The sequence below is a fragment of the Austrofundulus limnaeus genome, unplaced genomic scaffold (assembly GCF_001266775.1).
Source record: "Austrofundulus limnaeus strain Quisiro unplaced genomic scaffold, Austrofundulus_limnaeus-1.0 Scaffold72, whole genome shotgun sequence".
NCBI classification, from domain to species: Eukaryota; Metazoa; Chordata; class Actinopteri; order Cyprinodontiformes; family Rivulidae; genus Austrofundulus; species Austrofundulus limnaeus.
The window spans coordinates 85,597-100,345 of record NW_013952474.1 but is presented as its reverse complement, the minus strand read 5'-3'; the positions used below and the strand labels follow the sequence as shown (position 1 = coordinate 100,345).

Here is a 14,749-nt window from a genome sequence, read left to right as displayed (position 1 = left end):
GTTTGTTGAATCTGACGTGACATGTTCGTACGAACCCTTTGTACGAACAAAAGTAAGAGAAATTTAGGAGAAGAATACGAACAATGTTCTTGCATGAGGCCCAATGTGTAGGCCTGTCATGTTAACAAATTTAACTGGACGATAAATTGACTCAGAAATTATTGTGATAAACAATAATATTGTTGGAGACCAGTTTAAAATAATTTAATGATATACTAACAACTGCTGTTTACAGAAGTTTACATTAACACAGTGTAAAAAGAAAAAAAAAACAACTGTCGGTAATCCCGAGGCACCACCAGCTGTGTGAAGGCATCAGAAAACTGGACCCTCCTCTGGATAAAGGCCTTTTCACAGGCTCTCATGCTACAGAGGTTAGAGACCACGCTCCTGACAAATACCTGACACCAGAGTACACTCCTCTTTACGCTAAGAAGGAAAAAAGAGGGAGACACGAAGAGAACAGAAACAGGCAAATTATTGTCTTCATTTTAATTTATATTCCTCAATTTAATTTATCACACGATTAATTGATTTATTGTTTTTTGTGACAGGCCTACCACTGTGCCTCCTCTAGACGTGTCCAAACCATCTCAGTCTGCCCTCTAACTCACATTTGTCAGTTTTAGACTTTATATTCAAAATCACTGCTCAGACCTGTTCACAATATGACTTTGTGTAAAAATAAGAATATAATTGACATATGTGACTCATCACATCAAAATGAGGACTGTCAAATCTGGTCAAGATGACTTGAACACATTTTCAGGTTCCTGATTTTTTTCCATTTTAATACCTTGATTATCCTGATATCATGAGCAGTTCCAGGCTTGGTTTGTCTTGTTAATTAGGAACTCATTGATATTTGGCCTGAATCCAAATTTTTTTGTTTATCCTTATGAGGAATTTCTCATATAATTTTAAAGAGGAACCCCCAAGTTTTGATAGATTTACCAGCTGGAGAAAAAAAATCTTTTCAAGTTTGCAGTCAAACTTGCAAAAAATATTTTTTGTAGCTACTGTTTAAAAAAGGACTTCAGAAAATTCTTTAAGATTATATTTCAGATATTCCATCTAATGACTGTAGATAATGTATTTATTCATTCTATTATGACAAAATGAAACTGGTGCAATAGTTTTAACCAATAACAAATAGCTGCCTATTTCTCCACAAACCACTTTGAAATTTAATCCTCGGTTCCATGTGGTGGGTCACATATATCAAATACTTCCTACTGTCAGCAGAAATGGTCTATCTGAGGAAGGATGGGTTTATTTTGCACAAGCAAACAAAATTGACAAAACAACAACAAAATCCTGTTAAATTGCTCAGTTTTAACACTGGCAACCAAACATTTTTTTGCTAATACATGCAGCTGGATTTCCTGCAAATGTGCCGATTTGTAGATCTCATTTATTCTTTCAGCCCGCGTTAAATAAAAAAAGTAAACAAACAAAACAAACCCTAATGTTTAATTCTGCTCCCATGAGAATGAGGGTGCTATCCATCACACCACAGCAGCAGCAGCTTCTTCCCCTGCACCGTCTGSTGTTATCTCCACAGAAAGTTAATAATTCATGAAAAAATACTTGGTAGCTGCTGCACCGATATCAAAACAGATATGCCTCCTAATGGATGTTTAGCATAGAAAAACTCCTTCCCCGTGATTTTTGTTTCCCACAGTGGAACCAAGTGATAAGATATGTGCATGTGAAACACGGAAGGAATGTTCCTCTGGACCCATCGCTGACTTCTGACAGACTTATCTGATGTGGATGTTTGCTGGTTTTACGATCACCCGATAATTAAGGATGCCAAATGCGTAAGCATTAACCCACCCTTATCAACATACTCCCATTAATCTTCTGCTTCCAGAATTCATACGAGGAAAATGCATCAAAACACGCAGCTATTTAGTATTGGTACGTCATTCAGCGTAGACAAAATGGATTTAGTCAATTCCAGTGCAAAAACTCAGTTATATATCTCAGTTAGCAGAAAWTTAGACTTTACATGGCTGAACTGGTGTTTTGATCTTTAAGTTTTATGATTGTAGAAGATTTTACTWCAGKTATCACAMGTTTTAGCTCTCGAAATGTTCCAAWACTGAGCAAAACTCTTCCTTTTTTCACACAATCTTTACACCTTTTACGCAGATGAGACATCAAATCATTGGTGTTTTTGTATGAGTCTCTCACAACTGCACAGTTTTCACTTAAACCCCTTCAGAGTGCAGAAATCCAACCTCTTATTGACTTCCATTGTACAGTATCTACAGGCTTTTCTCTTCAAAACTGGAAAGTAAATTTGTCAGGTCTCCATAAAACACTGTAGATTCTCTTTCTGCTGGTTGTTTTATGATTGTTGTCTCTTCTGCATTTTTCTATCCGTATAATCAATCTCACACTATCTGATCTGGACACTTTGTCATAAATCCTCACATAAATGTTGACTCAGATGCGCCGGATCAGTCGTGATTTAAAGCTGTTGTGTTTGATGATGGCAGTTTATTTAGGAACATCTCGTAACTGTAAAAATTATAGGGGAAACATTTGACAGGTGACCTCATTGCACASCCTTGTTTATGTAGGCGAGATCAATCCATCCATTCATTAAATTGTTCCATAACTGGGTCTACTCCGGTCTACATGCTCATGCTTTCATACAACTTAAGCCTAAATTTCTGCAACATTATTTTGTATCCAAGGTAATACAACTTGATTTATACATTCATTTACAGCTACATTTTTTTTCAGAGAACTTTAAGCATTAACAAACAAACAAACGCCCACACAGCAAGTTCTCATGTGGAGGGCGGTGAAAAGTTCTCCTAGCAGGTTGTGACAAAAAGGGGCTGAAAACTTTAAGCTGTGAACAAAATGACACAATTTTTGTCAACAATGAGAGTCATTTTTTCCAGTTTGGATCGAGCATACAGAGGCCTTAAGGGAGAGTCCAGCTACCCTGCAGAGAAAACTCATTTGGACCTCCTGTATTTGAGATTTCAGCCACTATAGAGTCCACGGCTACAGGTGAGAGTAGGAACATAGACCAGCAGGTGAACAGAYAGCTCGACATTTCAGCTCTGAACCACAACAGACCGGCACAGAGTCCACAATACTGCAGAAGCTGCACCATCTTCCCTCACTTTGAACAAACTGCAGAGAGATTTAAAGTACTCAAGTTGAGGAAGAACCTCACCCCCAACCCAAAGAGGACAGAGCACTTTTTTTTTACAAGACAAGAAAAAAGTCCTCTGCTTTATTTATTTATCCYTTGACATTTTATTTTATGTGCTACACTGTTTGGCATTTTAAATATCTTTTATTTGCTTTATTTAATCCATTTTTTGTTTCTATTTATTTAGTAACTTAAATTTAATGTCAGATATTTTACAAAGTTATATGTCAGCCATTAAAATGACTTCTTCATATTTAGTTTCTGTTTCTTTATTRGTCTCAGTGACTTTCAGCTGAAAGAGGAACCAGCAGAAAACAAGAGACCCCCGCCTGCCGCCAAACCACCTCCTCAACATAAGAGACAGAGCTCGAGCAAAGACGCTGACAAGCTACAGGTGGGGACAAAGGTCAAATTAGAGAGGTCCTCCGCTGTTGCTGGGTGTCACCACCTGCTTGGAAGGACAGAAGAAGAAAAGATTGTGATGTTTTGATGCGTTCCACATGTTTTATCCTTCATGTCTTTACACACAGAGAGATCGGGGCGATGTTAAACACAGAGTGACTCCTTCAGTGGACGTCTGCACTCCTGCCGGGGTGGCTAAGATGCTCATCAAAGACGTCAATAAACTCACTTCAAAAGACCTCAGACAAGGTAGATGCTTCCCGCTGAGTTTACCCTCGCATTCAATACGATCAAACCCGTTTCGTATCCTTTTAGTCCCATTTATTTACCTCTTTAGAATTGTAAACAAAGTCTACCACTCTTTCTTTTTCCTCTAGCCTTATGGAGCGTGAGCACCGGAGAGCAGAGCAGGCAGATCAAAGAGGCACTCTTCATCAAAAAGCTCAGACAGTCTGAGAGGGAGGAACAAGCCAACTGCCTCAAAAGGTAAACCCGACGATATGCTAGCAGGAAATATCCAGTTACTTTTTGTATAAGATATTCAGTGGTTAAATGAAACAATAAAGTGAACAACTGAAGTGAAACACTTAAATTTCAGAGAAGTAAATTTACAGAGTGAGTCAAAAGACTCAGGACACTCTTTTATTTCAGAAATGAAAAGGAAAATGAAATGTCTAAATACCCCAGCAAGTACCGGGTGAGGGGACCTATCTTTTAGGCTATGTCCAGAACATGATCGCCATCTTGAAAGCCGCCATATTGGATGAAGGTATAAAATGTATGAGCATATCAAAGAAGACCAGGATTGTCTCAGAAATGGATTGCAGTTAGATGTACAATATATCTTGTGGTTCCGAGGTTCTCAAAACAGAAAATTCAAAGCTTTTGTTGCTTGTCACAGGTGATATGCTACTTGACCAATGACCATCTTCCCATTGGGGAAAAGCTTGCCCTGATTCAATATGGCGGCTTTCAAAATGTTGCTCTGGACACAACTTATATAATAGGCCCCCTCACCCAATTTTTGATGGGGTTTTTAACTATTTCATTTTCTTTTTTGTTTTTTAAAAAAGACTGTCTTGAGCCTTTCACCCTGTTGAAAGAAAGCTGCTAGAAACAGATTTTTAAATTTTTATTCAACACCACAGGACATAACACCTTTATCATAAGATTAAAAAAGATAGAATAAAACTGCAAAATTTTGTTTTTGAAATTTAAAGAGCGTCTTTGTTTGGAAATAAAAAAACTCAGTCTTGTCAGAGTTTGCACATTTTTCTGGTTATCTGATCAAATAATTAAACAAAACAGTGAAAGATATTATCCTTTATAGCAGTTTGYAGTTTTGCTTAAAGGGAGATCTGTRGTAATGCAAATTAGCTGATTCAGAAAATAAAAGCATGGGTACAGGATTTTGTCTGACAGAGACAAATCACACTTTTTTTCACAGTTTTGTATTTTTCTTTAATGATTTAATTCACACAGGAAGGTTCACCTTGGCATGGACCCCATGTCTGAACAAACCCGGCGGCAGATATTGGAGGCTCGGCATGAAAACACGGTGAGCTGAGAGGTTTCTGTGTGTCTCACTCTCATCCTTTCACTTCTTTTCTTTAAATCTTTGTTGTAGAACAGATTCTCTGGTCTGAGCCTGTACAGTTGTTAGTTAATCATTTACTCTATGCTCCCTCAGGCGTACAAGTCCCAAACCAAATGTCACATTTGGGACAAAAGTGACAACAACAACAACAACAACAAAAAAGCTTCGGTCTTTTGGTGAATGATTGATTTTTATTGCGTTGCSATGGAAATAAAGCACACTCAACCAAAACAACTTCAGCTTTGAAATATGGGTTAATGTTTGTCCCCAGAACTCTCACAGACACTTAACAGCACTTCCTGTCTCATCTCCTTCTTCGCCTGTGCTGTGACACAAACACACACATGCATTTGTATTTCTATCCTTATTAGGACCAAGTATTGACTTCCATTCATTTCCTGTTGTCTCTATAGCTTAACCCTGACCTCTTGACCTAAACCTAACCCCCACAACACATACCTTACCTTAAACCTAACCTAAACTCACTTCACACCTTGATCTTAAATCTAAACCCAACCCACAATTGGAGTTCCACCATATTAGAACCAGAGTTTTGTCCCCATAAGGACGACTGAGGCCTCATGTATCAACTGTGCGTAACATCAGAAGAAAACGTCCACGCAGACGTCAGGATGTATCAAAACCAACATTGCATGAAAATGTGTAAAAAAAAAAACAACGCACACCTTTCACCTGCCCTGAGAATGTGTGTGTACAACCACAGACATGAAAACAGAAAACACACCAAAAATGATCAAAACAACCTCAATCTGATGTAAACTGTAAAGTTTATTTTATTTCTGTGACGTGTAGATATAAACACATGTCAGAGATCACATGCACACACAGTCAAGGAGAATAAAATGTGTGTGAATTGTCTAAGAGTCACTTTCATTCTCTGTGAGGAGAAAACAAATCAGCAGAWTACTTGAGAAGAATTCACCTGTGATGATTCCTCGATTCCTCAGGTCAACAAGATGCAGACAACAGATTTGTTTATAAATAGCTGCATAAAGTTGTGTGTAATTCATGGAAAAATCTCAGCTATCGCATGGCTGGATGACATCGGCACAAGTAGAATTAAGAGCCAGCGTGTTTTTGGGGATCACACAAACCAAATGCTTAGCATATATTTCACTGCGGTTCCAGAACCAAGCCTTGCAGCTGAATGGGACAGCTTTATATGTATTATTCAGAAATTGAAGTCCTATCCGATGCTGAAAACTCTCCATTGAGGCGCTGCATTTTCCTCACATCAACTATTTAAAAAATAAAGCTTTAATCTACCAAACTCCTGAATTCCTTTGTGTTTACAGTAGTTTGGTTAATAAACATGAGTTGTCTGTAGTTGTTATTTCCTCTGACCCTAAATCTGACTTCCTTTGATTGACTTCCATTACATTCCTACAGTCTAACCCTGACCACAAACCCTAAGGCTAACCTCACAGGTACCTACCTGACCCTAAAACTAACCTAAACTCAATTCACACCTTGGTCCTAAACCCAACCCCCAACTCACCAATGACATTTAAACCAAACAGCGACTCAACTTAGGTCCCCAAATGCACCAGTTGTCCCCAAAGGTAAGCTTTTTGTCTTAAAATTGCCCCCAAATGTCACCAAAAACCCCCCCCCCCCCACACACACAGGCATTTTCTGTCACACACTCTTTGTTTTATGGCCTCGTATCACCACACATAAGTATTTTATGGGAAGTCTTTGTTTTTACGATAGAATGACTTCCAAAGCACCACTTTAGAATCCTGTCTGTTAGAAATGAAAAAGAAAAAAAAGTTTTGTTACACGACAGTCACTCCTGTCCGTTTTGAAGAGGTTATGTTAAATAGGTATGAACATTTAATCATGAGCTTGTTAGTACAGTAGAGCAGGATCAATTCACAGCAGATTTAATATTTTTATGTTGTTTGAAGCAGCTGCCAATTTGACCTCAGACTAACAGATTGTATAATTCACACTCTACTTCTTCCCCCTGGTTTAATGAGTTGTAGGTCAGAAGAGAAGATGTGAACCAGGATGAAGACTTCTCTGGACCAACTAAACTCTCCTCTACACGAGTGATTCGAGATGCAGGACAGGTCATTTTTTAACTATTATGTGTTAAATAGTTGGAAGTCTCCAGGAGTCTTTATGGAAACATTCATTAAATGCCAATCATTGAAACAATGAATGAATTAATTGACTAATTAATTAATTAATTAATTCTGTGGATGATTATAGAATAAAAAACTATTTATTTTAGGATTAAATCTTGTATGATATTTGTTGTTTATCTCTAAACGTCCCTATATTGAATTACTGTGTTAATGTTTTATCCATACTCTTCCAGACCCCTGTAGGAGCACCGTCCTTTCAATTCTACACCAGTATTCCGTGGGAGCTGAAACAAAGAMCCATCAGACTGTTTCAGCAGGCATCTCGCAAGGTACACAAGCACCCAGCCATCTYTTCAATTCACCTGATGCCTTACCTGTGATTATAACTACAAACAACTTCCAACAAATTTCTTTTTGCAGGTGGTGATCAGGTGTCGCATGAACCGGAGACTGGCCTCTTTAAAGAAACTAGCAAGCAACTTGAAGAACCCACCTTCAGTGCCGAAAGGTTTTAAATATCCTGCAACTAAACTCTGTCAGTGAAACCTTCATAATGGGGTAAATGGAGGTGGTTAATATTGAGAAGGTGACGTTAAGTAGAACAGGTGTCAATATTGAWACAGATAAAGAATACAAAGTGAGCCGTCAAGGATGACACCCATATAAAWTTTTTTTAATTTTGAAAGYGTGTTTTTGGCATGAAAAGCCCTCAGTGATGAGGGTGTTGCTTCGGTCAGTAGTGGTCAATGGTGGGCACAGCTAACCAAAATATTAGGTTCACTAGTAACCACTAATCCACTAAATAAGAATCTTAGCTCTACTGATACTAAACAGATTTAAGAAAAATTAGCAGAAGCTAACGCCAGACGACTGGTGGGGCTGATGCAAACCTGTTATTAGTTTTCAATTGATTTCATTGGAAGGTGGGTGGGATCATCRGTGGCAAATCAGCCAATCGTTATAGCTCTGTCTAACTTGTGAATACTTCTTAAAGTGATCAAACTCAGACTTAGGTTGAGGAGCTCAGAGTAGAACTGTTGCTCCTCTGCATTGACAGGAGTCAAGGGTCCATTTAGTTGGAGAAAATTGTAAGAAAACTAGTAATTGAGCTCACTGAGGCAATCAGTCAGGGTGGAAGGAGGGAGGCTGGGTTTGGTAGGTCTGGGTGTCATCCAGTGAAAATGGAAACATYATTTATGAAAAATATGGTCTAAGGGAAGAAGATGGTAATGAAAATGAGYGGCCCGAGGATAGAGCCTTGGGGTACACCAGTAGAGTCAGAGGAAGACCAAAAACTGAAAGACTGCAGTTATGCTAGTTAAAAGCATTCAGAAATGATAACAATATTTAAAAAAATGAATGATTTATAAATGTGTAGAAGACCTGATCTTTCCYCTTTGTCACCTTTTCATTTGTTTTAGTTCAGGAAAAGAAAATGTCCAAATTTAAAATTTCTCCAGCCCAAGTGTTTCCATCATCTTTTCCCATCTTTCCTGTGGAGGAGGAAGAGGAGGATGATCCTTCGGTGGGTACCACACATAGCTTCAAACTTAGAAACTCCAGACATGAAGCCAGTGTTCCTACAAATTCTGGGAAAGTAGAATTTMGTTTTAAGAAGTTCTGGGTCTGGATAAATGAGGAGGAAAACATTTTTGCTATGACTTGTTCCCTAATTCTAACATAGAAAAAGTTTAAACCCAAAATACTTAAACAAGACAAGTAACCATTAACACAAGTTGTGTATAAAAGACTTATATAACCATTCTTTTGGCTTTTTAAATCTTCTGTAATTTTTTTTCATTCATGTTGCGGATGACTCTCAGTTACTGCCACACCAAATTTTACCTCAATACTGTTAAATCAGCTTAAGTTTTGCCATTTTTGTGTTCGCCATGTTTGATTGGCTGCGGCAGTCATTTTAAAACAGTTATTTGGTTGTAGATATTCATCCAATGATGACTTTCAGAAAGTTCAGTGAAACCCATTTTTTTGCTACCGGACACACAAACACTCAGGCAATTACATGAACACTTCACCATGGAAGCAGGTAGTGAGAGAAATCTTTTATTTAAAATTTAGTTGGTAGAGTGTTTCAACAGAGTACAAATGTTRTTATTTTGTTTTTTCATGTGTTGATGTGGACTTTGTCACCACCTAGTTTTACTGTATGGGTATTGCAGCATTTTTGTTAAAACCATGTTCACGAAGACACAAAAACATCTGATTAAAACATTATTTGAGTTTGTTAACTGGGCCTAAATGTTGATGTCTTTTAAATAAAAGACAGTGCTGGTGGTTATAAAGTTTTTTTTCCTCATTTTACTATAGTTGTGAGCATAGTTTTACCAGTTTTAGGCATAAATTTACATACATTTGAAATGAAAATGACTGAAAAATCTACAAAAAATAAACCCTGAAAATTTAAGTAAATTCCAAKTTAAGTAAAGACTCTGACTCTCAGATATGTCTGGTATAATTGATCACTTTAAACAAAATATTTTTGATAAATCATGTGTAATTAAAGTCCTAACCCACCTGGCTGGGTGTGGCTCTTGGTGTCGGACACATGAAACGATTAGGAAAGAAATCTCAGAACAAACTGTAGAAGCAGAGACTCAAGTCTCAGATTAAATCTTTCATTGTTCAGATGCCCTGCAGAGTGAGACAGAGAGAGAAGGTCCTCAGCGTTGAGCTGAACAAATACTTCCATTTGTCTTCTTGATGTTTCCAGACTCTCAGGAATTTGGCTGAAGTGCCTGCGGACCCCATCAATGTGACTGTGACAACACAKATCCCTTTCTTCAAGCTTCAAGTACGTATTTACCTCAATACCTGTTGTTTCTTTCTGGGTTTGTATCAAAACGCTGTGCTGGATTCAACTATGTAATCACACAAAATCAGCTGTTTATTTAAGGGCTTTTTTCTGAGGGCAGGAGACAATGATCAGATGTTCTCCCACAGAAGAGAAAAGTTCCCTCAAAAAGCAGCCTCATCCTTCATTCATTCGTCATACATTTATAATTATTTACATCACTCCTTATAGCAGGGGTCTCCAACCAGTAGCTCATAAGCTCATTTAAAGTAGCTCTTCGATGCTTTTGAAAAATTAGAAGCAAAATTTAATTTGTCACTGGCCAAATAAACTTTCATTTAATTCCAATCAGTCCATTGATGTCCCTTCCTCTTGGTTGTCAATCAAACAGTCAGGGCTCAGTGTGGTCGATTGGCAGACAACTCGTGGTTAAGTGGTTGTTCAGTGTTCGTTTTCGCACACACCTTTCATAGCCCCTCGAGACACACTGTGCCAAACTCCTGGGAAACCCCTTCGGCTGCGGTATACATCATTGCATGGGGTTTCTCCCTGCAGGAGTCTACAAAGCGAAAAAAAAAATTGTAGACCCGTCACCTGACGTTATTTGTGCACAAATCTGTTGCAGTTAAACCTTAAGTTAGTAGTGTGAAATGCAATATAATATGAATGGATAAACACAAAAAGCACATTTGTGTTAATTCAGTGTTCTTTGTGGTGGTTTCATGTGAATTGAAGACAATGTTTTTTGTGCAAATCAAGCTTATTCCAGTGGTTTGAGTTTTGCAAAAAGTAGCTTTTATACAATTTCATTTTGTGAAAGTAGCTCTTAAGGGAAATAAAAYGTTGGAGACCCCTGAAAGCAATGGTTCTCAAACTTTTTCTGTCTTTCCCTGCCCCCTTTAGGATAATTTGGTATTGATAAGTGGGGATGGATTAAGAACCCAAATGAGTGGAGGTCTCGTAAGTAAGCCCATTGCTCTCCCCAAAAAAAATCACTGAGTTTTATTCAAACCTTTGCGTCTGTTGCATCGTCAGATTTAATAGCAGGATCCTGCTGGAACAAAAAACAGTGACAGATCAGGAATGTGGAACTGACTGGAGGCACCAGGTGATGTTAATAAACCGAACAATCAGGACGGTAAGAGGAGGAAAGTAGGACAAGGGTGCTGGAAAAAAACCTCACCTCAAGGTTCAGATGTCTATAGAAGACATGGGTAGGACAAATGAATTGGGGGGGAATTGTGATGTCATCAGGGTTATTTMTTCAAGTAGATGGTATTAATTGGACATTTATGTTGTGTTTGGGCTGTAGATAATTTGAGTTTAAACAAGAAAGTAATTTGATGTGAAATTTTGATTTTGATAACAATAGAACTTTAAGTTAAATCAATAATTCTAAACAAATTAAAATTATGGAAAAAATAATTTAATTGGTAAAAGAAAAATTAGTTGTGTGAAATCATTAACTTATGGATCACTTACCGATTTTGAGATAAGGCATTTTTTTTGCTTGTTTAAAGGTTTTGAACCTTTTTGCTACTGCTACAACTAACTACTAATACTAAACTACAGCTACCTACTACTAACTATTAATGCTGGACTACTGTTGTTGCTACTGAATGCTGCAAATTGATGTTACATTTGAAGATCGGCTGTMTGAGAAGCACAAAAATAAAATAAACAGCATCAGAGCCAACCAGTTGTTACCTTGCATCATTCTAAGAACCAGAACATTTTTTTTTTACGTTTGGGCAGGAGTTGATTTTTAAAAATTTATTAAGAACGTGATGGCGTCCCTCGGATGAAGGACACGAGGTCTGAAACACTTAGTGTTCTGAGCTTCTTGGGATCCATGAAGAGTTCCCCAAGAACTCTTTCATTTTGTCTGCTCAGAGCCAGGCAGGAGGACTGTCTGTGACCATCGGSGAAACAAAGCGGCCACTGTTCAAAAGAATGAGCCAACACAAAAGATCAACATCATCAGGCAGGACTCTGTTGTTTACACTCATTTACAGGCCAGCGGTCACTCTTTCAGAGATGAGGATGTTCTCATCCTTGATAGAGAGGAACATTGGTTTGAGAGAGGAGTAAAGGAAGCCGTCTTTGTGAAGGGGATGATTAAACTAAGATCCTGATGATGTTACAGATGTTTTAGACAAATCTTGAACATAACACTGAGTGCAGATGACACTCCGAGTTTGTGTTGAAAATGACTCTCAGTTCTCACCACATCAAACCTCAGCTCAATATCCATACAGCTGTCTGGGTTTGAGCTATTTTTTATGTCGATCAGCTGTGGCGTCTATCTTGAATGAGACTGACTCCACAGATTTGTCATAGACATCTTTTCTGTGGGTTTCCTTAAAATCCGTCCAGTTGTTCATCAGATATTTTACTAACAGATACAGTCAAGCARAGGGACTCTATAAAGAGCAGAACCTGAGTGGAGAGGAACCTCATGGTAAAATAAATTACTCAGTATTTAAAACTTTTAGAGCAGTTTGCTCCAATCTCTTCATGCTTCATCAAATCATTCATGATGATTTTGTTTAACTGAGTAGAAGAAAAACAGTATAAAATCTGCAGACGTCTGATATGAATCCTGTCAGATGGAGTAGCAGGGTGGCATTTTATTTTTCTGCAGCAACAAGGTTCATGTTGAAAAGCTCCAGAATTCTTCCTCAGTTTTTAAAAAAACAAAGTGTTGGAGACGCTCACTTCAYTGTAGGACTGAAAATGATTTTTTTTTCAGGTGTTGAGAGATTTTCAATTGATCTGAAGTTTGAGTGTTTAAAGAAACGGGAAATAAAATTCAGGTTTTTAAAGCAGCAGGTGACAAAAGGAGCTGAAGTAATGTTCAAATAGAGAAAAATACTGGTCTCAAGSCACCAATTTGTAAATAAACACCATTTTTTTCTAGGAGCCACTTTTCTTTTTACTTTTCATATATTTCATACRTCAAAACTGAATCAATAAACAAAAGATTTTGGTCTCTGRAGACATTAAATACGTTTTGATCCARAARATGAAGTTTAAAAGACACGGGTTCATCTCTTGGTTTGTTTTAARGTTTTAAGCATGTTCTCTGCTGTCCAGGTTCCTCAGCACTATGAGCTTATGAGGTACCGACCCGTTTCAGCCTGGGAGGCGTTCAACAACTACACTCCGACAACTCTGGCCAGGCCTCTTCGCACCGGAGCTTCAGTAAATATTCAGCATCTGTGCTTAAAGGGATTCCCAATTACTTGTAACATTAGACATTATTTGATAAACATTAACTTCAACTGTAAACAAAGACTGTAAAAATACTGTGGGCTGTTTAGTTTTTATAAATAAAAAAGATACATATTGTCACACAGACGGCACCATTTTATTAACGCCGCAAAGAAAACCAGGAAAATGATGACATTRACTAGGTTTTCTGGTTCCCATTTTATGTCTATCAGATTATGTCTAATGCTAAAACTAGTTGGGGATCCCTGTTGGCTTTTATCATAAAATCGTACAAATCTTCTAACTTAGCTTCTAAAAGACCTGAGCGCTCGCTTCAAATCTCTTCTTTAGGAGGAGCTGCAGCCTGTCGTCTCAAAGGCCGAAGAGCCAAGAATAATGGAGCTGAAAGCAGAGGATGAAGAGGAGTGTGAGGAGCTGAAGGACACTGCTGAGTCCTCCATCAGAGCTCCTGAGGCTTTGCTCAGACCGGTCCCTGCAAACCCTCTCAGTATCTTTGTAATCTGATTACCTTATTGTCACCTTTTGGATTTTAGTTCCTGTTTTTACCATTCTACTACTTTATTTTAATACGTTCAGTTCTTAARGTCACACTAATTATAGCTTTATTTAACATTTTGCTGCTTTCTGTTAGCAAGTAGCTAATGTTGGCTCTTAGCTAGTGTTTTCACACTGGCTAAATATAGGTGCTTTTCTCCTTGTTGCTAGCATTTTTCTAATTCCTGTGCTTGCCTAGCAGTTATATTAATTCTGCCTATCAGAACACAGTTATGATATGTTTTTTTTGAGCGTCAGGGCCCTCAGGTGTTTATGCAAAGTCTATGGTGGACGCACATCAAGGGGCGTTGGGAAGTGCTGCGGCACGTTTTGAGAGTTCGATGTGCGTTTATGGAGCTGGAGCTGAAAAATCTGTAGTTTTGCAGCTTGACACAAAATGTCACTCAATCAGAGAAACTCCACTATGTGACGTAGTTACACTTTTTCTGACTACCTGAATGATGCAACACTAACCTGAGACAGATGGACAGGAGCTCTTCAGCTGAAATCCAGTGCCTGTAGTCAGTGTCCTGGCAGGAGATGTCAGCACTGATGTGGGTCAGCAGCTCATCAAACGGAGCTCGGGACAAAAATATTTCTGAAATTGAGCCTCGTCAGCACAAAGCTTCTGTGTGGTGAAACTCACCAAACTCAGAACGTCTCTTTATTATCTGGTGAGCGTGACGTTCTCTTGCTCTCAGTAAATAAAGCAAAGCCACTTTCTTTATTTAATCCACCATTAAACAGAGACCAGCAGAGGAGGCTCTCGACACACTTGATGCGCCATCCATCCATCCATCCATCCATCCATCCATCCATCCATCCATCCATCCATCCATCCATCCATCCATCCATCCATCCATCCATCCATTTTC

General features: G+C 38.3%; 1 protein-coding gene across 3 annotated transcripts in view; it reads left to right on the top strand.

Annotated features, from left to right (window-relative positions):
* cfap221 (cilia and flagella associated protein 221) overlaps window positions 1-14,749 on the top strand; it is a 38,756-nt gene that overhangs the window by 15,742 nt on the left and 8,265 nt on the right. For all 3 annotated transcript variants that reach the window (XM_014010651.1, XM_014010650.1, XM_014010652.1), the window contains 11 exons: window positions 3,464-3,575; window positions 3,712-3,832; window positions 3,961-4,069; window positions 5,066-5,141; window positions 7,190-7,276; window positions 7,528-7,623; window positions 7,715-7,802; window positions 8,716-8,819; window positions 10,026-10,106; window positions 13,203-13,310; window positions 13,671-13,835. In XM_014010651.1, coding sequence (XP_013866105.1) covers window positions 3,464-3,575; window positions 3,712-3,832; window positions 3,961-4,069; window positions 5,066-5,141; window positions 7,190-7,276; window positions 7,528-7,623; window positions 7,715-7,802; window positions 8,716-8,819; window positions 10,026-10,106; window positions 13,203-13,310; window positions 13,671-13,835 — 1,147 coding nt within the window. The remainder of the gene's footprint in view (window positions 1-3,463; window positions 3,576-3,711; window positions 3,833-3,960; window positions 4,070-5,065; window positions 5,142-7,189; window positions 7,277-7,527; window positions 7,624-7,714; window positions 7,803-8,715; window positions 8,820-10,025; window positions 10,107-13,202; window positions 13,311-13,670; window positions 13,836-14,749) is intronic.